Source organism: Trematosphaeria pertusa (genome assembly GCF_010094035.1).
Source record: "Trematosphaeria pertusa strain CBS 122368 unplaced genomic scaffold BU26scaffold_28, whole genome shotgun sequence".
Lineage (NCBI taxonomy): Eukaryota > Fungi > Ascomycota > Dothideomycetes > Pleosporales > Trematosphaeriaceae > Trematosphaeria > Trematosphaeria pertusa.
The window spans coordinates 35,176-54,113 of record NW_022987239.1 but is presented as its reverse complement, the minus strand read 5'-3'; the positions used below and the strand labels follow the sequence as shown (position 1 = coordinate 54,113).

At 57.5% G+C, this 18,938-nt stretch overlaps 7 protein-coding genes across 7 annotated transcripts; 4 read left to right on the top strand and 3 right to left on the bottom strand.

Annotated features, from left to right (window-relative positions):
* Nucleotide 1: 1 nt before the first annotated feature.
* BU26DRAFT_202618 (C6 transcription factor-like protein) lies at nt 2–2,175 on the top strand. The gene has a single exon (XM_033820552.1). It carries the CDS (start codon nt 147–149, stop codon nt 2,034–2,036), a length of 1,890 nt encoding a protein of 629 aa, XP_033675576.1. The 5' UTR covers nt 2–146; the 3' UTR covers nt 2,037–2,175.
* BU26DRAFT_202579 (uncharacterized protein) lies at nt 2,176–3,950 on the top strand. Its single transcript, XM_033820551.1, has 2 exons — nt 2,176–2,997; nt 3,054–3,950. Exons 1-2 carry the CDS (start codon nt 2,314–2,316, stop codon nt 3,750–3,752), a joined length of 1,383 nt encoding a protein of 460 aa, XP_033675575.1. The 5' UTR covers nt 2,176–2,313; the 3' UTR covers nt 3,753–3,950.
* Nucleotides 3,951–4,327: 377 nt separating this feature from the next.
* On the bottom strand, nt 4,328–7,004 carry BU26DRAFT_202233 (GMC oxidoreductase). The gene is made up of 10 exons (XM_033820550.1): nt 6,848–7,004; nt 6,755–6,789; nt 6,617–6,706; nt 6,415–6,568; nt 6,262–6,363; nt 5,675–6,208; nt 5,358–5,622; nt 4,988–5,307; nt 4,768–4,939; nt 4,328–4,718 (listed from the first exon to the last, which is right to left on the bottom strand). Exons 1-10 carry the CDS (start codon nt 6,863–6,865, stop codon nt 4,411–4,413), a joined length of 1,998 nt encoding a protein of 665 aa, XP_033675574.1. The 5' UTR covers nt 6,866–7,004; the 3' UTR covers nt 4,328–4,410.
* Nucleotides 7,005–8,567: 1,563 nt separating this feature from the next.
* BU26DRAFT_512043 (alternative oxidase) lies at nt 8,568–9,853 on the bottom strand (the record flags this gene model as incomplete). The annotated part of the gene is made up of 5 exons (XM_033827349.1): nt 8,568–8,740; nt 8,787–9,124; nt 9,176–9,374; nt 9,430–9,543; nt 9,592–9,853. 5 exons carry the CDS (start codon nt 9,851–9,853, stop codon nt 8,568–8,570), a joined length of 1,086 nt encoding a protein of 361 aa, XP_033675573.1.
* Nucleotides 9,854–10,948: 1,095 nt separating this feature from the next.
* BU26DRAFT_525809 (Acylphosphatase) lies at nt 10,949–11,767 on the bottom strand. The gene is made up of 5 exons (XM_033830595.1): nt 11,740–11,767; nt 11,662–11,692; nt 11,599–11,611; nt 11,466–11,535; nt 10,949–11,416 (listed from the first exon to the last, which is right to left on the bottom strand). The coding sequence occupies exons 1-5, from the start codon at nt 11,752–11,754 to the stop codon at nt 11,270–11,272; spliced, it is 276 nt and encodes a 91-aa protein (XP_033675572.1). The 5' UTR covers nt 11,755–11,767; the 3' UTR covers nt 10,949–11,269.
* A 615-nt stretch (nt 11,768–12,382) lies between these two features.
* On the top strand, nt 12,383–13,921 carry BU26DRAFT_535751 (uncharacterized protein; the record flags this gene model as incomplete). Its single annotated transcript, XM_033831303.1, has 1 exon — nt 12,383–13,921. One exon carries the CDS (start codon nt 12,383–12,385, stop codon nt 13,919–13,921), a length of 1,539 nt encoding a protein of 512 aa, XP_033675571.1.
* Nucleotides 13,922–14,650: 729 nt separating this feature from the next.
* Nucleotides 14,651–18,291, top strand: BU26DRAFT_525807 (KAR9-domain-containing protein). Its single transcript, XM_033830594.1, has one exon. It carries the CDS (start codon nt 14,770–14,772, stop codon nt 17,869–17,871), a length of 3,102 nt encoding a protein of 1,033 aa, XP_033675570.1. The 5' UTR covers nt 14,651–14,769; the 3' UTR covers nt 17,872–18,291.
* The last annotated feature ends 647 nt before the right edge of the window (nt 18,292–18,938 follow it).

Genomic DNA, 18,938 nt, shown 5'->3' with positions numbered 1-18,938 from the left:
CCTCTCCAACCTCATCACCCATCAGCAACATTTCTAATGCATCTCGCCAGTGCCGCTGTCTGGTCCAAGCAAGTCATCGTGATACTCGGTGGTAGCCCCATCGCCCCAGCCTTTCCGGGGCTTACCGGCAATACGCACCCGTATTGATGGCTAGCTCCGCCAACGCGCCGATCCAAAGCCGTCCATATCGTTCTCACAGAGTACCCGCGTGTATACGGTGCAGATCACGAAAGATACGGTGCCATATCGACATCCCCGGGGAGCCATGCCTTTCGTGCCGGGAGAGGCGCCTCAAATGCCAGTACGTTGAGCATTCGACGAATTCATCGCCGTCAGAGGAGAATGCAGAAGGCAAGCCTTCCAAAAGACGCCGACTCAGCAACGGAAATGCGAATGGAGATAGCTCAGCCAGACTCCATGCGGCACCTGTGCTGCACAGACCTCCCGAACATCCCTCTGCCTCTATAATTCTCGCCCCTCACGTTGCGGAGGACGTCGATATCCTGAATCGGCACATTAACGCGCAACATCGAAGTGTTAGCGCGCAGGGTTCAGGACCATATCAGACACTATCCGACGACACCAATGATCCGATTGTTTACCTTACTGTCCCCCGTTTCCGCACAGGCCTCCGTCCCGAGATAGGAGCTGGGAAAGAACAGTTGGAAATCATTGAGCACATCATTGGCCCTTTTAAACGAGAAGTCATCGAACTCTACTTCAAGAACGTTCATTGGCATTTTCCACTCCTCGACGAGGAGACTTGTTCCCTGCTACGGAAAGGACCTACGGATAAGATACCAAACTCCGTCATGTGCGTTGTGTACGCTATTGGGTCGCCGTACTGGCACAAATCGGACACGCTGAAGATGCACCCACGACCCGACTCACACTTCATGTGGAACAACGCCATTTCTGCGCTGCAAGAAGACTTCCTCAGTCCTAGCTTGGCAACGGTATCGTCATCAGTCTTGGACCAGGTTGGGCGGCCCTCCGTTTCCATCGTGGGGAACATCACTCTGTGTGGCCGTACCGTCTCCCTTGCTCAAACCTTCGGTCTTCATCGCGACTGCTCCACTTGGAACATAACTGAGCATGAGAAGTCAATTCGCCTGCGTTTGTGGTGGGGTCTACTCATCACCGACTACTGGTCCAGCATCGGATATGGCACCACCCCTCACATTAGCAAGCGTTTCTACGACGTGCCGATGCCCACCGTGGAGGCTCTCACTCCGCCCAAGGCAACCGTGGAGCAAAAGAAATCAGTGACTTGCTTTGTTCATCTATGTGCTTTGACAGAGCTGCTCGGAGAGATCCTCCCTTTCGTATATGAGATCAACCCCGACCGTGTCGCGCTCCCGCGCTCCGTTAGTCGACTGAAGGATGACTTGAAGTATTTGGACTCTCAGCTGCCAGAGTGGGTTCCGCTGCCGAATCAGACTGGCACCAGCAACCTCTGGTTCTGCTTCCTCTCAATGAGGTTGCTTCTCTGTCGCGTCACGCTCCGCTCGGCGATTCTCGAAGGAGATACGGACCTAGAACGAAATCGCCTGGACGAATTGCGCGCTGCGTCAGAAGCAGTCCTTGACTTCGTCCTCTATCTGGGAGAGTATCATTTCCTAGACTTCTGGTTGCCGTACGCCACCCACCTCCTTGTCCACGCAGTCACGGTGTCCTTACGTTGCACCGTCGAGACCCAGGATGTCGAAGTGCGAAAGGCTTCCGTGTCACGACTCGAGCGTGTCATTGCCCACATTCAGCATGCTCGCGACCACTATGATTGGGATATTGCGAACTACTGCTTGGAGAGGTGCTCCGATTCCGTCTCGAAGATTGCCTCACTGACCAAGCGGGACTCTCAGCCCCCTCAGACCGAAGTCACAACAGTCAGCGAGAGTAACAACTATGCGCAGCCCGGCTCTGTACTGGACGATGCAAGCTTTCTCCTCTCCGATTTGCTAGATCCGAACGCCTTCGATTTCTCGTGGGAAGCCCTGTGGGACACTCCTTCCGGCATGACCAATTTCTCAATATGAGGGGCTCTCGCGAAGCACTAGACGCCGGACCGTATTTCGTATGCACTCAGAGGGACTTCAGGGCCTTGAGGTGGTTTCCGACTCGATGCGCGAGCCTTCCGACGGTTTTCCGCGGGTGCCCGAATTCCGACGGAAAGCCCCTCACTCCACTATCAGTGTCCGATGGGTCTGTTGAGATAAAGTCGCAATGCTGCTCGTGTACGAAAAGAAATTAAACCACGGACGCAATTGCTTCCAGCGTTCCCTCCTTTCAGCGACATCGATTGGCTAGCCGCAAATGGCAAACATCTACGCCCACGCCGACGAAGACCAACTCCAGAAGGATGCTTCCTCCTCCTTGTTAACATATGGCGCCAAGTTCCACCCAGAAATTATCACTCGCGCCAATGGCATCTATATCTACACTGCATCCGGTCACCGATTACTGGACTGGATTTCGGGGCAGATGTCGTGCTTGATCGGCCACGGGAACCCTGAGGTTGTGGAGGTGATCAAGAACCATGCTGCATCTCTCGACCACGTCTTCAGCGCCATGTTGACACCGCCCGTGATCTCCCTAGCCAAGAGACTGACAAGCCTCACACCTCCTGGATTGGACAAGGCCATGTTCCTCAGTACGGGCGGAGAAAGCAACGAGGCTGCGATCCGGTTAGCCAAATTCTACACGAACAAGTTTGAAATTGTCGGCCTGAGCGCGAGTTGGCACGGCGTCACTGCCGGAGCCATGGGCGCGCAGTATCATTCAGGGAGGAGCGGATACGGGCCGAATATGCCAGGCAACTTCGCTCTCCCGGCCCCCAACGCCTACCGCTCCATCTTCCGCCACCCAGACGGAACCTACGACTGGAAGACCGAACTTAAATACGGCTTCTCCCTCATCGACCGCCAATCCTGCGGCTCCCTCGCCGCCGTAATCCTAGAACCTATCCTCTCCTCAGGCGGCATGCATCCTCTCCCACCCGTAAGCTAACCTAGTTTCTAAATCCTAAGCATTTGTTAATCGCATCCTTACCCTAGGGCTACCTCACCCACCTCCGCCACGAATGCAACCTTCGCAACATGCTCATCATAGTCGACGAAGCCCAAACCGCCATCGGGCGCGCAGGCTCCATGTTCGCCTTCCAGCACGACTCCCCTACCTTCGTCCCAGACATCCTGACCCTCAGCAAAACGCTCGGAAACGGCATCCCCCTCAGCGCCATCGTAACCAGCAACAAAATCGCCGATTTCGCCAAGGAAAAGGGTTTCTCCCTCTACACCACCCATCTCAACGATCCCCTCCCCGCCGCCGTTGGCGACAAAGTCCTCGAGATCGTCGTCCGCGATAACCTCGTGCAGCGCTCGCGTGACCTGGGCAAGATGTTGCAAGCTGGTCTGCGCCGCCTTCAATCGCGTTATGGGTGTATTGGGGACGTGCGGGGCCGCGGACTCATGGCCGGCATAGAAATCGTCACCGACAGAGCAAAAAAGACGCCGGGGTTGGATCTGGGCGATCGCATTGGGGAGCGCATGAGCAAGTTGGGGCTGTGGGCGCAATTGGGCACGCAGAGGAGTTTCTCGGGCGTGTTTAGGATTGCGCCGCCGATTACGATTAGGGAGGAGGAACTTAGGGAGGGGTTGCGGATTATGGAGAGGGCGTTCAAGGAGACTGAGGGCAGCTTGCCGTTGTATGATATGGTGGGGGAGGGGAGGGGAGGTGTGAGGGAAAGGTTGTGAGGGTACGTACCGTGGCTTAGGTTCGCTTCGTGGACGGTGTAAGCGCAAGAGCAAAATGTGAACACACTCTGCGTACACGAAAGGGCAGGATATACCTGTTCGATTCTGGATTGGGCCCATTGCCGTTGCAGCAAGGCCCTGAAGTACAAAGGTTAGCTGCAGGATCGCGTGCATAATAAATGAATCATGAGCAATCCGTCTTGGTGCTTCCTTCCCTGCATACGACACCCCGCGTGCGTACGATAAGACTCGCGAGCAGCGGCGAGACGATGCGGATCCGCAGGGTCCATGCAAGCAAGCGTTTGCTTTGCGGAGCCGCAAACAGCAGCGTCGTTCACAGCTAGCAGGCAATGCCCCGCAGAATAATGGAGATGAGGCATCTCAGAGACTCGTCAATTTGTCCTTTCGTTCGCATGGCTGTATATACATGATTCTTTGTGTGTAGCTTTTGTTGTTGTGTGATTGTTGTAGTATGGAGACGAGCACCCAGCATCAGACATGATATCCCATCATACAGTCGTAATGAAGGAAGTGAGTGAACGAAAAAGCGACGAAATTACCGCCATTGGTCTCCCTCACATGCTGCTACCCAAAGTTCCTCCCCCCGTGCTATCTGTCGTTCTCGCATCTTCCACTTTCCCATCTCTCCATAGCATTTTTACAACCTCGCAAGCCCGGTGATTTCACGCGGCGCATGGTACGGCGGGACCTTCATGTCGAGCGCAGCGCCAGAGTAGCCCAGGTCCTCAGCAGTAAGTACAGCGCACTTCTCGCCGATGAGGAGAGCGGTCGAATACGTGTTGCAGCCGACGTTGTCTGGGCAGATCGACAAGTCAGCAACCTTGAGGCCCTTAACTCCGTGGACGCTCAGGCGCTCATCGAGCACACCGTGCTTGACGATCGAGTTGCCTTCCTTGGGCGCCATCGAGCATGTGCCGAGGGAGTGCCAGGTGGTTTCAACGTGGCCTGTTGTATGTTAGAAAAGTGTAGGAGAAGGATGAGAGGGGAGGCGCACGCTTGACCCAATCTTCGATGTGCTTGATGTCCTCGTTGGAGTACTGGAGGTCCTCGTACTGAGGCTGAGAGTTGGAGTTGAGCATGCTGGGCTCCGGGGCGCGACCCTTCTCCACGGGCATGCTCCAAGACCCGTGCTGGATACCAGCGGTGACGTTGCCGGGTAGAGCATACTACGACTTGTCAGTGGTCATCACGGAAGTAATGGCGGGAGGACATACCGCGTTCGTGGTAGCAAGATCCATATCCTTAGCCCTGGCGGGGCTGTCGTAGGAGTAGAATGGGTGCATAGCCTGGACTTCTCCGGCATATGCCTCCATCCTTCGCGCAGTTTCTCGGGACTTGATATAGCCCCAGACCATGGGCGCCATATCCCGCTTATCATTCATGAAGCCGGCATCGAAGTCGGGGGCCTCGTAGGGGTTCGGCGAGACGATGTGGGTCGATCCTCGCGAGAACGGGTACTCCAAGAAGTGGAACATGGTGAAGAACTTGCCCGCAGGCATGAGCATGTGGTCACCGAACCAGCCAGCGATGACGGCTAAGCACGCATTAACATATAGCTCTAGACAATAAGAATGGACAACTTACAGTAGTGCATGACTGGCTTGTCGGGCTTCTCCTTAAAGTAGCTATCCCAGCCGGACCTGAACTCTTTGCAAGGCCAAGAGTCCATCTGCTTCAGTTCTTCCTCTGTCGGCCTGACCTTAACACCAGCCTCGATACCGTTCGTGGCCAACGGGCCGGTGCCGTTGATATTCCATTGTTGGAACACCTGCTCCTGGACCTTCGGGTCGCCGCGGGCAAAATCGTCAAAGGACTCGACATGTGGTTTGGCGCGGAAGACAGAGAATGTCTGCAGTATGTTAACGGGCGGATCAAATACGCAAGCAGAAGCGGCCGCTCACCAAGTAGTGGTCTTGGAAGTTCAAGCCGACACCAGGAAGATCGACAAGAGGCTTTACGCCAGCCTTGCGGAGCTTCTCTGGGTCACCGATACCAGATCGCTGGAGAATGAGCGGTGAGCTCAGAGTTCCACCAGAGATGATGATCTGCTTCCGGGCCCTGTAGACCTTGTTCTGCGTCTTGCCGGGAGCAAGAGGCTTGGTGGGGACGGTGTTGACGCCGACGGCGCGGCCACCCTCAATGATGACCTTGTCGACCTTGGTGTTGCACGCCAAGTGCAGATTCTGGTGCACGGCACGAGTGCTGTGGATGTAGCCGTGTGCGCTGTCAGACCGCCTTCCAGTGTCCCTGTTGATCCACTTCAGCCAGTGCTCAGCACCATGTCCGGTAACCAAGTCCTGGAGGTCGTCGGTCGTGGGAATACCCTGGGACTCGGAGGCGCGCAGGAAATCCTCCTTGATCGGGTACGTGTAGTTGCCGAACGAGACCTTGATGGGACCCTCAAATCCGTGAATGTCGCGGTTGTTGCAGGAACGCTGTGAGCCAGGGTCAGTTGAGTTTCCTGTGAGGCTTAATCACAATGCCCTACCTGGTAGGTCTCATGCTTCTTCATCAACGGAATCAATTCCTTGGTGGTCCAGCCCTTCGCCTGGAAGTCATCATAGTCCGAAGCGGAAGCACGAGTGTACATCTTGGCTACCGTTAGAGAGACGCTAGACGGGGCCAATTGCAATGAGCATACCATGAAATTAATAGAGGACCCGCCTCCCAGAATGTGGGCGCAGGGCACCACGGCTCGTCGTCCATCAAGCCATTCCGAAGGTCGCGAGTAGTAGAACGAAGCAGTCTTGCTGTCCAATTTCATATTCCGAGGGTAGATACCCGGACGGAAAACCCTTCACTTGTAAGCTGACGGAAGGTTGCGGTGAGGAATTGGAGCTTACCATGGGTTGTTCAGGTTGTTCTCCCCGCCCTCAATCAAGAGGACCTGGAGGTTGTGGTCCAAGTTCGCCAGTCGTCCAGCGACGACGCATCTGAGCTTTGGTTAGCAGCTGCGTTCCTTGGGCATGGCGAAAACTTACCCGCACGACCCTCCACCGCAGACAATGATATCAACCTGAAGTTAGATTAGCTGCTGAAGCACTCCAGGCTGCGCGAAGGTTTGTCAAGCCCACCTCGTCTGGAACCGTCATGTTGAATGGGGATGGGTGGGTAGCTGATAGGCGAGGTAGGGCTTCAGTGAATTGAGCTGTACCGCCGCAGGAGAATCAAGTTCAACTGGGTGTGAAACCAATTGATTGCGGCTACCAGCTTCTTAAACCCTTCAGACCCCGCACCTATGGGGTCCTCGGGCCCAGGGAGCTCCATCACCTGAGGCTGGCTCGAACTGAGCTTTCCGTCAGCATTGGTGCCGGATCCCAGAAGCTGCATACATCCAAGGAGGGGATCTGTACTTGTCCTGCCTGAACCATGCTCATCGAAGCGCTTAATGAAGCTAGCGGCTAGCGGAAGCGTGGAGGCCAATGCCCTGAGGGCACATGTGTGGAATGGTGCCCGTTCGAATTAACTGTCGCAGCTGCGGATCCGCAATGGAGGGTGCGCGCTCGGGCCTGCGCCGCGAAACGCAATCGAACATGGACGCCACTGCTCATTGGCCCAGAGATGCGGATGAGGGTGGTCGCGCTCCAGGCGTATGGTCTTGGATAAAGGGTCGCGCTGGGATTAGCGCTGCAGTAGGCGTATAGGTGAATGCGGAGAAGGGGAGGATCTGCTGGGGGTGCTTCTCCACCCTAAACGCACCGAGAGCTGCGGACCCGTAGAGCTAGCTCTGCTGCGGTCGACAGATACGTCAGCGGCCGGAGCTCAAGCTTCTCACCTGCATCAGAGCGCGCGGGTGCTCGGGCAAGGTCCCGGCGAGGGGGGGGGAAAGCAGCGCGGGGACGAGGCGAATCGCGCGTGGGGAAGGGGCAGGATGAATGCGGCCGGCGTTGAGAAGGCAGAAAGGGAAGCAGATGGGCGTGCCAGCTACTCTATGCTGTGCTACAGCTCAACCTTGATGCTGGGATGGAAGCTCCTGGAGCTGCAGGCAGCGCGGGAAGCTATGGCCTAGCGCGCTGCGGGGTTAGTGGCGCTGACGTTTGGAGGCTGCTTGTCCGCGTGCCGCCTTGGTCGGCCATTTTAAGCAGCGGCACCGAGAGGTACTGTGGATGAATCGGATGTGGGGTGCAGAGGCAGTTGAGGGGAATCTGGAGGGAGGCTGGCGTTAGCGGGTTGGGTGGGGCAAGCGAGCTTGTGCGGGGGTGAGGAGACGGGCTCTCGTACCGCTATCGCCTTTCCGCCATGAACAGCGGCGGCTCTCCTTTGTAGGATTCGAAATATCACGCGTAGTCGGCGGCTCCCATCTCGTGCGGAGCCCAGCAGCCGAGTCCTTCGCCCGCCGTGAACGAGGCGCCGTATTGCAACCCGCTGTTATTCCCAGATCCGCACAAAGCGCCGCCACGGTGCTACAAGCGAACAGTCCGGTAGTTCTTGAGACGCTGCGCTGAAGCTCCTGCGCGCTCGCGCAAATTTCCGCTCCAAAGCACTGGGTGCGGGGTCCAAAGGCTGTGTAACATGTCTGATATCGATCGAGGGAGTCGGCGTGAATCAACGGACAAATCCCATCCGCCGCCACCGACTCATGCCCTCGGGGGCCCACGTCTATAGGTACTACCAAAGTACATTACCCGTTCTGCTTCTCACCCTTGGATCCCACCGAGAACGGGTATCAAATTTTGCGAGAAAAAAAAAAGCTGCTTCAACGCCTGACCAACGCCGTGCTGATGCAAAACTCGAGAGAGTGGAGAATGAGCATTGCGCTCCCGCTCCGAAAGCACCAAAGGAAAGAGGGGACTTTTAGATGATGTCGCTGCGTTCCCAGCCGGTAGGTCGCTGGAACAGCAGGCCCTTGGAGGGATGGGGCTTCGTGTCGTCCTTGTACACGCTAGTGTAGGGGTTGGGGTCCTCTTTCTGGTTGAGGTTCCCCAGAGTGTGGTTGACCTCTCGGTGCTTCGCCTCGTCGGCGCGGACTGTTGTCGTCAGCAGCTATTCCAAGGACAGGGTGAGCAGACGTACTGTACAGAAGCAGGTCCCGCATGTTTCGATGGCCTTCCGGCATTCGCCAGTAGTCAATAGCAATCTGCGGAGCCTGCAGCTTCTCCCACACCGGTAGCCGACCGGCGTCGAGGTCCTTGATCTGTCGCGTGTACGTGATAACAGCTTCTTCTTCAAGGTACCCGACAAAGCGGTGCACGGTACGCGGACTGACGAGGTAGGCGAAGAACAGTGCGTTGCACCAGACGCCCTGAGCACCGAGCACCATGAGACGCATGAACCATCCCGGTTCGGCCATCTTCATAAAAGTGAGGAGGTGCATTCGCTCGTTATAGCTCTCCTCGAGCAAACTCTCGATCCTTGTTCGCGTTAGCAAATGCTCACGATTTGCAAAACATTGCTATGCTCACCATCCGTTGTCCCTCTTCATCCGCCGCATCGAGTTCAGGTGCCGGATCATGCCAGCAACCATGCCAGGAACGCCGGCGACGCTCTCAAGGAAGAGGTTGCGAATCAGGTACTTGTCCTCGTTCATGGCATACTTCTTCTGCGCCGCTTCCGGGTCCTTCGCGTGCAGGGCCACCGCCTTCTCATGCTTGTAGCCGGTAGCTGCGAGGGTACAGGTTAGCGGATGCGCTGGCGTAAAAAGAAGGGCGAAAGATACCTTTGTCCATGCCCCATCGTAAGACCTTTACAGCGGCCAGCGCGACCTTATCGGACATTGTCTTCGCATCTCGATGGGCCACAACCACGGCCGCCATCTCGTCCTCGGAGTACACTGTGGTTGTGTTAGTGCGTGACAACGACGTTGTTATGCAAGGCGTACCTGGGTGCGGCCATGCTGCTGGTGTCCTGCGGACCCTCGCCGTCTCCTTCTCGGGGAAGTATTCGGTGATCTTCGAGCTGGCAGGAGAGGTGGAGAAGTGCCGCTGGCTAGTGGGAGGGGTCAACTGGAGCTGGTGGACGACGACGAAGCTGGGCCGCAGTCCAACGCTAGACAGGCTCGAGCCACCGAAGGCCTTGATAAGCTGGGCAGATGCCCGCTTGGAAGCAATTGAGCCACACGATGCTGCTCTGGTAGAGATCATTGGGAGTAGAGTAGAGTGCCGATATCAGTATCAGACAAGACTGGGAGTGGAAGAAGTGAGTCTGTGGAGGTGAGTGCAGGGTAAGCAGCTGAGGCAACAATGGGGCTTTATATGATCCAAGGGCGTCGTCGGCGACAAGAATGACTCTCCCTGGCATCGAGAACCGTTCGGGACCTGTCACAGTCATCCAGGGAGCTAGAGTTGTGTTCAGGCCCTACCGCGACGCTAGCGGCGATAGAGGGGAGCAATTCCCATGAAGGCGGTGTCGTATTGATTACCAAACGAGGCTACTGCGAGGTACTGGATTTGTCAAAAGTCGCCAAAGAAAGGCCTGCGCGGGTCTCGTGCATGGAGAGTTTTGAGGCGGCTGCGCAGGCCAGCTGGACGAAAATGTCCCGGGTGCCGCATGCCAAGCATCCGCGACCGGATCGGGATGCCTACGCGAGGTCGCTGTAGAGCCGCCCCGACAAGCACCGGGGCGTTGCAGAAAAAGCCTTGGAACCGTATTTTGAGCGTGTCCGCAGAGCCGCCCATTATTGTTGCTGCTGAGAGGAGAGAAGAGGAAGAGCGGCGTGGAGTGGAGGCGGCGTTGCCGCCCCTGTTGCGCTCCTGGGCGCTCCGAAAGTTCTTCGTCGGGCTCTCGGTGATCGGTTCGTCGGTGACTCGTGCGCCCACGCCCCACGCCGCGCCACCACCTGGGTCGCCTCTGTATAACCGTAGGGCTGAAAAGTCCCACCCTCAACGTCGCCGATTCCAACGTGTCGGTCCTTCCGTAGCCTCTGGCTGGCGATGGGACTTCCTGGAGTAGTAACCGTCAAACGTGTCGCCGACGCCGTTTGATGAGCCCCGGTGGTGTGAGCGAGAAGGTTTCAGACGCTTACGTGGGCCCTACCTGCATGGACTGAGCTGGACCTCTGCACCTTCTCCATACCCACGGATTCCGACATCTGAGAGAAGACAGCCAGACTGGCAAGAATGGTGATCCTTACCCCCTTTAGCGGTGATTCGACGGTCTGAGATAGTACAGTACATATCTCACTTCTTCAGGTCAATTCAGCCTCACTCCTCTATCCCATATCGGAAAGGCTGCCACTGACGACGACGCTTTCTAGAGTTGCGGAGAGAAATGGATCATGAGATATCTCCATGAAACAAAACTCTAAACAGAGTTTGTCCGCTGCTTCCCCCACCTTCGTATCCTACATCGCCGTCTCTCGAGCGGCTTTCTACGGCGCCTGCAGATATCTCGGAGCTAGCCCTGGAATACTTCGCTCTGTTCACATCTCAACACGTCTCGGAGGAATTCAATATCCAGAAGTCATGGTATGACCTAGTTTGATAAATGTTTCTTTCGCTGCTACCCAGGTAGGCAACTCTCTCCACCATATGGTTGCCGCCTCCGCAAGGCCATAGCGCTCACTTGACGTTGAACCCGCTCTCCCCCGACTGCGTGGAGACGTCTGAATGCTCGACGCCCGTTACGTTGGCTGCCGGTGGACCCTTGTTCAGATGCTGCACGAACTCCTTGATAGCCTCGTGGCTCCCCTGGGCTTCGCCCTGGACCTGGCTAGAGTCAGTCTTACGGCCGCAATCTGGGCGCCACAGCTCGTACCGTGCCATCGGACGCGTTGGTCACGTATCCAGTTACGCCGGCCTCCTTGGCTTGCTTGCTTGCGAAGTGCCTTGAATCAATCCATCAGTTCGCGAAGCAGTGGCACATGCACGAGCTGGAGCATGCTCAATACCTGAAGTTGACACCTGCGCATGTCAGTATTGCCAGCTGGAGGCCTTCAGGCAGAGCCACTCACCCTGGACCTCTCCCTCGATTTTGTAGGAAATCTACGTATATTAGCTTTGCCGTGGCAGGCAGGAACAGCAGGACATGCTCGCTTGGCGGCCATCCTCACTGTGTTCGAGAAGAATCGCTTCATTGAACTAGGGGCTTGCGCTGTGGGCGGGTTGCAAATAACTACTCAAGGCTCCCGAGGTTCCCTTGTGGACCTCGACGAATGCATGGCTCCCAAAGACGCAGGTCCGCGACGTCATCGTGACAGCCCTACGCCGCGCCACACGGCAACGCGCTAAGCAGCGGACCCCTGGCTAACCTGAGGCTGCGGGGCTCGACCCTGAGCGGCGCCATCGCGGTGCACGTACGCAGGCAGTGAATAATGCACTCTGAGGCAGATGCGGTCTCGCCTTCAGAAAGCCCATATTGCCGAGTGCACGCTGCACGCAGGACGCAGTGTTGTCCGGTGAGCAAGCGATTTGCCCGGGAGCACTAGCGGATGAGGCGCGTTGTTTTGCTCGCGTCGCTTCTGAAACCCTTAGGGTAATTACATACACCAATCTCCTGTGCCCGCAGGCCACCTCAGCAACAACACCACGCCTCCCCATGGACCGCGATAAGCAGCTCTCAGCTTGATCTGACAGTGAACGGAAGCCCGTTTGCTGAGCGGAAGCCCGCCGTTCGCTCTTGACCTGCACCAGCGCTCTCCCTCTCGCTCGCACGACAGCCCCTATCGGCCCTCCATGGACACGACGCCCTCCCCTCCGCCCGAGCGGGCTTCCTCGCCGGAGCCCTGGGTCTCTCCGTCGCTCGCCTTGAACGCCGTGCCGCAGCTCGACCGATCCGTCTCAACGGCTTCATCGGTGTCGTCGGTCTCTGGCCGCTCCGCGAGCTCTCGGCTCTCGGATAGTGGTATACCTGGCAGGAGGAGAGGATACATGCGGCCGGAAGGGACTCAGTTCTCCCAATCTGCGAAGAACAGGGACAGCGTAATGAACCTCGGGACTATCGCCCATCTACAATACTACTTCGCCCGGACCGGCCTCCTCGACTCGGCCACAGGTCGCGTTGCGAAGTCCCGAAAGGGGTCCCGGACGGCCAGCGGCTCCGAGCGACTACTCTCTGAAGTAGAAGGCGACATGTCCATGCTGTCCATATCGAGCTCAGACGGAGCCGTAGACCAGCTGGGAGAGGGGCTTGTTGAGTCACCTGTGGATGAGACAGGCTCCATGAACTGGGAGGAGAACGAGCCGATGATGCTCCCGCCTACTGTCAGCACGTACAAGAACACTCCCGTATACGTCCCTCCGCCACCCGATATGGCCATCCTCCGCCGCGAACTGCGCGAATCACTTGAGGAAGCTACGAAGCACTTGCGAGAGCTCGAGAAGAGCTTTACCCATTCTACGGCCGGAGAGCATACCAGCGACATCATGGATGGTACAGTAAGCGTTGACGCAATCCGACAGTCGGCCGACGCGCCAGGCTGGCACCAGATTCAAGGCTTGAACCTGCTGGACGTGGCCACGTTAGCCATCAGGGCTGCCAAGAACTACTACACGGCACACGAAGAACCCCAGCGCCTCTACGCCATCAAATCGGAACGCGAGATAAGAAAAGAGCTCTTCGATGTGCTTGAGGTGCTCAAGCGGCTCGCGATACGCAACTTTGCAAACGGGGTGCAGCCGTCCGAGACAGCGAGCATCAAAAGCTGGGTTGAGGGCATTGGCAAGCTCCTGGACACGGAGGAAGAGAAGGAGCGGTTAGAGCAGGAGGAGAGAGAAAGCTGGTCGTGGCGAGAGGGCGACTGGACCGGCAAAGAGAGGGAGAGGGAGCTGCTGTTTCTGAAGTCGTTCGACGGCAGCGCTGAAGCTTTGCCCGAGTGGACGGACCCGGAGAAGGCGGAGCTTCCAACACCGTTTTTAAAAGCGCTGCAGAACGGGCTGCGGTTAGTCTGCCTCCACAACGCGCTGGTCAAGAAGTCGCGGCGCCAGTTCGAAGAGATCAAGCAATACCACACCGATACGGCGAAGCCGTACAGATGCGCTGAGAATCTGCGGTTCTGGGCCAAGGCTGCCGAGCTACGGTGGGATATCAAGCTGGACGTCGACGTCATGGGCGTTGTCCACGGCACGGATGCTGCCGCGTGGAGGAAATTCGACGCGGCCCTGTTGAAGTGGTGCCAGGGCGTGCGAGAGGAGATCATCAAGGAGTGGAGAGAAGCAAAGAATATTTCCAAGACGCCGACGCTTCAGATTGACCCCAACTACGAAGCTTCGTAACTTGGATTGTGCGGCCTTAGATGAGCGCTCACTACTTGGGAGGTCAGAATTTCTTCAACAAGCCGACTCCGGTCTACGGCTGGGATACCATCTCATTTGTATTTTCTTCTCTGTCCATGTTAGCCCCCTCTAGCACCTTGCCTAATTTGTACACGACGCATCCGACAGTTCACGATTCTCTTCCTTGGTGGTTGGATTGGATAGCGTAGCATATCAGTGCATTCCCTTTCCTTTGTGGCCTCGTCGGCAGCCATGGCAGGCGACCTAGATACCCCTCTTCTTCGACATGGCTCAATTTGCATCCTATATAGCACGATGGTGTACCTTTGTAGCTACCGAGTCTCAATACAGATTGCAATCACGTCCACCACGGTCGGGGTTCAGGGCTGCCCAGGCGTTTGAGACAGAATGACAAAGCCTTCTGGAAGCCAGGATGGGCTGGCAATTTCCCGTTTGATCTCTCCAGGGGCGCGGGTGCACAGCGCATTGACTGGCGAGACGCCACCTGTTCTAGCTGGGGGAAACGGCGGTGCCAGCACGACCCGGCGCTGCGAGCAGAGTGTCCTCGCCTGCCGTGGTCCTGCAAGTGACGATAACGGCGTTTTCTGTTCTGCCTGTTGCTCAGCAGCGTGCTAGCTTTGTTGTTGTTGTTGTTGTTGTTGTTGATACCAGCGGCCGCGGTGTGATAGAATTTAGGCGACGCGCCTCTGCTGTGAACTCCAGCCGGCGCGGAACACCTGGGCAGTCTCGACGCGGCGCGACATCGTGCATTCACCCCCCAACCGCTGCAGACCGCCGAGCACACTCTGCCTGGAGCCTCTCGCACCCTCACGACCTAGAATGTCCCGATGAACGGTCCGCTCGCGACGCCGTTGGCTCCGACCCCCGCAGCGAGCGCGCCCTCCACGCCTGCCTCGTCGACACGGCCAGTCCTCCAGCAGCTCCAGCTCGCACCACCCGCCTCGCCGGCCTCCCTACGCACCACCGCCGCCGCCGCCTCCTCTACCTCGCCGCCGCGCCCCGAACGCACCGCGCTCGACAGCGGCCGCAAGCTCGCCCGCAACGTCTCGCCCGGCCTGCTGGCCCGCATGAAGTTCCTGAACCAGAACCAGGACACCAGCCGCAATCCGGCCTCGTCGCAGATTGGCCGCATCTCCGAGAGCAAGATCCGCGAGCTCGACGACTTCCACCGCGACCGCACCGTCCGCATCGAGCGCCGCGGCACTGCCTGGAGCGGCACCGCCAGCCAGGCCGCCACGCCGCTGATTCCCCAGCTCACCGGCGAGAGCGTGCCGGCGCTGGCCATGGACCACAGCCCGCCGCCCGGCTTCGAGAGCGACCGCAGCAGCTTCGTGAGCACGAGCGACAAGGTCCTGCCCTCCGACTCCGAGGCCGGCGACACGCTGGGCGAGGACACGCAAAAGTACCGCCTGCCCGACCTCACCAAGACGAAGAGCCTCAGCCAGACCATCGCCGAGAGCGACACTACTACCACCACCACCACCACCACCACGCCCGAGCTGGCCCGGCCCCCGACCCCGCCGCCCAAGGACACGCCGCCCGCCGAAGAGGTGTCGGTGCTGGATGCCGACAATGCCATCGACGTCGAGGCCTACTTCCAGCGCCGCCACTTCTCGCGCGCCAACTCCATCTACACCCTCTCGCGCGCCAGCTTCACCAACCAGATCCTGCAGCTGACCTCCATCAAGCTGCCCCCTCCCGAGTCGCTGTCGTCCGAAATCTCTGCCCTGCCCTCCTCGACGGCCGCCGGTCGGGCGTTGCACAGCGCCGCCAACAGCATCAAGCTATGGATGGCCAAGGCCGCCGAGGTCCTCAACGGGCTCGATGCCGAGGACGACGTCGAGTGGGCTGCCGCTGCCGGACGAGAGGGCCTGGCCGAGGTCGACGCTGCAATTGGCAAGTTCGAGGGCCTGGTCAATGTTTACATCACTGCTATTGAGGACCTGCAGGCGCGCCCGGACATTGCGACACTCCCCACCCGAGACCTGACAACGCTCGTTACACAGATGGAGGATGTGGTCGGCAGTTGGTCAAAGATCAAGCAGACACTGAAGGGCATCAAGTCGCAGGTGGAGATCGCCATGGAATGGGAAGAGCTGTGGAACATCGTGCTAGGAGAGATCGGTCTGGAAATCGAGAACCTGAGCCGGCACGTGTTCGAGATGGAGGAGAGACGGCACCGCGCTATCAGCGACTCTGTCGCCGAGAGCGCGGAAAAGTTTGACATTGCGGAGCTAGAGACCATCGTCGAAGAGACCCCCCGCCAGCAAGCTAGACTGCAGTCCAACCGTTTCAGCATGCCCCCGGCGCTCTCCGTCATGTCGCCCGTCTCGCCCATTCCTCAGATCGAGCAGGAGAACTCTAGACTACTCGCCCTCTTCGCCAAACTACAGCCCCTACGTGCCTCCCTCGACTTCCTTCCTATGCGACTGTCGTCCTTCCATATCCGCGCAAGCAACATGTTCCCGTCCGCGTGTGATGAGCTGATGAGAAGGAAAGATCAACTTGAGAAGATGGAAAAGAAACTCGAGGCAGACGCAGATGCCTTGAGGGAAGAACTCGGTGAAGACAAATGGGTCCACAGCTTCCGACAAGCCGGCAGCAAGGCCATAGCCATGTATGACTCGCTGATGAAGAGCATACAACGATTGCGGCAAGCAATCGATGAAGGGGACGATGAAAAGCTGAGTTCGCGCATCTCCACATACAAGGACAAGCGGGAGCACTACCCGCCCTCAATGAAGCGTGTGCTGGAATTGATTGACATTGAGATGAAACACCGGTCCACGGTCAACGGCGAGATTCTTAGGATCCAGCAAGATGTTCGGCAAAAGGTGTCAGACCTCGAAACAGAAACCAAGGAAATGGATGTACTCCTAGAAGAGGTTACGTCCACTCGCAAACTTCGCGACTCCGTCTCGACAGTACTATCCGCTCGCACCGAGGCGTCACTGGCCGGCTCAACTCTCGACACGCCGAACAGTTCCCCAGCGTCGAGCATTATCATAAGCCGCAAGAGCAGTGATCATGGCACCATCACTCCTGTGGGGAAGAAGGCACGGCAACCGAGCGCCTCGAGCTCCAAGCCGTCTATTCCGGCTAATCGCCGATACTCGAGTCTACCTACAGCTACCAGCACTGTGTCTCGCAAACCGTTGACAGCATCTCGTTTAGAGACGGTTTCCTCTGCAAATCCTCCTCGTGCAATGACCAGTACCCCAACGCGTTCGGCCCGCTCATCGACCCCTGGCTCTGACACGGCTTCTGCTAAGCCCCGCTGGAACGGAAGCACCAATATGCGCGATACGGTTGTTGGACACAACTTCAAGCCTCTTACCCTAACAACACCATCTCCGCACCGCAAAGTCCCTCCAACCCCGGTCAGATCGCTCAGGAGCGTATCAAGCCACTCCGCCATTCCCGTTCGTAGCCCCCTCGCTCGTACCACTGCACTCTCGCCACCTCCAGGTGGGCGACCCTCGTCCACGACACCAGCTCAGCAACCTAAGGCTAGACGTCCTTTAGCAAGTCCGATGCAATCTCCCTCCACTCCAGCTAGAGCAAAGGCGCTTACGCAGTCGACGCCCGGCTCATCCGTTTCAGTGAGCACACCAGCCTCCACTCGCCGTGTCCAGATCGTGGAGGAAGATGAAAGCGAAGAGAGCCCGATCGCGCGTCGAGCAACGAGGCCTTCTAGCGCAATGAACAGCCGCCGTAGCAGCATGCTGCCAACGCCCAAGCAACGCACCGTTAGCGGCTCCAGCATACCCAGCGTGGCAACGCCTGGACACCGCAGCAGCAGCAGACTGGGAAGCATTGACGAGGGCCGGAAGAGCAGATCTGGCATGACTACCTATGGCAACGGGCGAACCAGCCAGATGGGCGGGCGGAAGTCCAGCTTGGACGAGAAATCCCGTTGGAGAGGATAAGACGCGACTGACGACAAATGGCATTGGCGTCGAACGCTTGCACGATGGCGACGATAATCTCACGAGTGCGACGCTTGTTGATGGTTGACTGTGTTGTCGCTCTCAGATATTCGCTTTTCCCATTCCTATACCCTTCTAGATCGGTCTGGCCTACCTCCGTTTGCCAACCCCAGTCCACCCTTCCTCTTTATACATATCAGTCTGCAGCAGCATCGCGTCACAGTCTGGCATTTCTTCATATCCTAGGGTCATGTATCCTCCGTCGGCGTTGGTTCCTGGTAGGAGATAGTATCCTATACCCCGGAGTTTAAGTTTTCCTTTGAGCGTTTTTTTTTTTCTGGCGCTTTGCTCGTTCATTCTGGCATTCTAGGAGAGCGGCGTGGCGGCTTGGCCCACATTCTTTTAGCTTGCCGTCTGAGGCGCGCTCGTGGGGATGGATCAGGAGTGAATGGATGCATGGATGGACGGGCGCTTGTTAATAGTGTAAGAGGGAAAGCCGTAGTAGGTGGCATTATCTATCTAGATGAGATACCAGCTAAATTGAGACCACGGTAATTCCCCTGCCATGCAGACCTTCCTATTCTCTCATGGTTCCGTTTCGCTCAGCCCGTCCCATTCGCTTCTCCGTACTCGCTTGCTTGTCTGGCGGCATGTAGAAGCACTGCTTTCTCTTGCCCTTTCGTAAAGTGCGAGCAGTTTGACGGAGCGCAGAGCGCGTCGTACGCGTTTCGGCCTCCTATGCCCCGTTTCTGCGTCCTCCGTACGAAAGCCTGATGAATCCGAAAGCTCGCCTTGCTCCAGCCTGGCGCGCTTTTTCTGGGTCTTGTTCTCCTCGAAGGACTGCACCATGAAAACGGATGAGGTCGGAATTGACGAAGTTGAAGTTGCCACAGTTGGGGGAGAACTAGGCAGAGCTGAAGTTAGGGCTTTGCTGTGATGTTTGGTGAGAGCAAGGGTAAGATGGCCTTTTTAGAAAAGTGCTTCTAGGTTCGTGCAAGAGGTGGTGCTCGAAGAGAGCGCAGCATTGAGGTCCGAGCCGGTGCGGAAGGTACATGTTAATATATGGT

Coding starts and splice junctions, on each gene's coding strand:
- BU26DRAFT_202618 (XM_033820552.1), top strand. CDS start 147: ATGGCTAGCTCCGCCAACGCGCCGATCCAAAGCCGTCCATATCGTTCT.
- BU26DRAFT_202579 (XM_033820551.1), top strand. CDS start 2,314: ATGGCAAACATCTACGCCCACGCCGACGAAGACCAACTCCAGAAGGAT. Junction 2,998..3,053: donor GCATGCATCCTCTCCCACCC/GTAAGCTAACCT, acceptor TCCTTACCCTAG/GGCTACCTCACCCACCTCCG.
- BU26DRAFT_202233 (XM_033820550.1), bottom strand. Junction 6,707..6,754: donor TGCGGTGGAGGGTCGTGCGG/GTAAGTTTTCGC, acceptor ACCAAAGCTCAG/ATGCGTCGTCGCTGGACGAC. Junction 4,719..4,767: donor CATCGAAGATTGGGTCAAGC/GTGCGCCTCCCC, acceptor AACATACAACAG/GCCACGTTGAAACCACCTGG.
- BU26DRAFT_525809 (XM_033830595.1), bottom strand. Junction 11,417..11,465: donor CCAACGCGTCCGATGGCACG/GTACGAGCTGTG, acceptor GACTCTAGCCAG/GTCCAGGGCGAAGCCCAGGG.
- BU26DRAFT_525807 (XM_033830594.1), top strand. CDS start 14,770: ATGAACGGTCCGCTCGCGACGCCGTTGGCTCCGACCCCCGCAGCGAGC.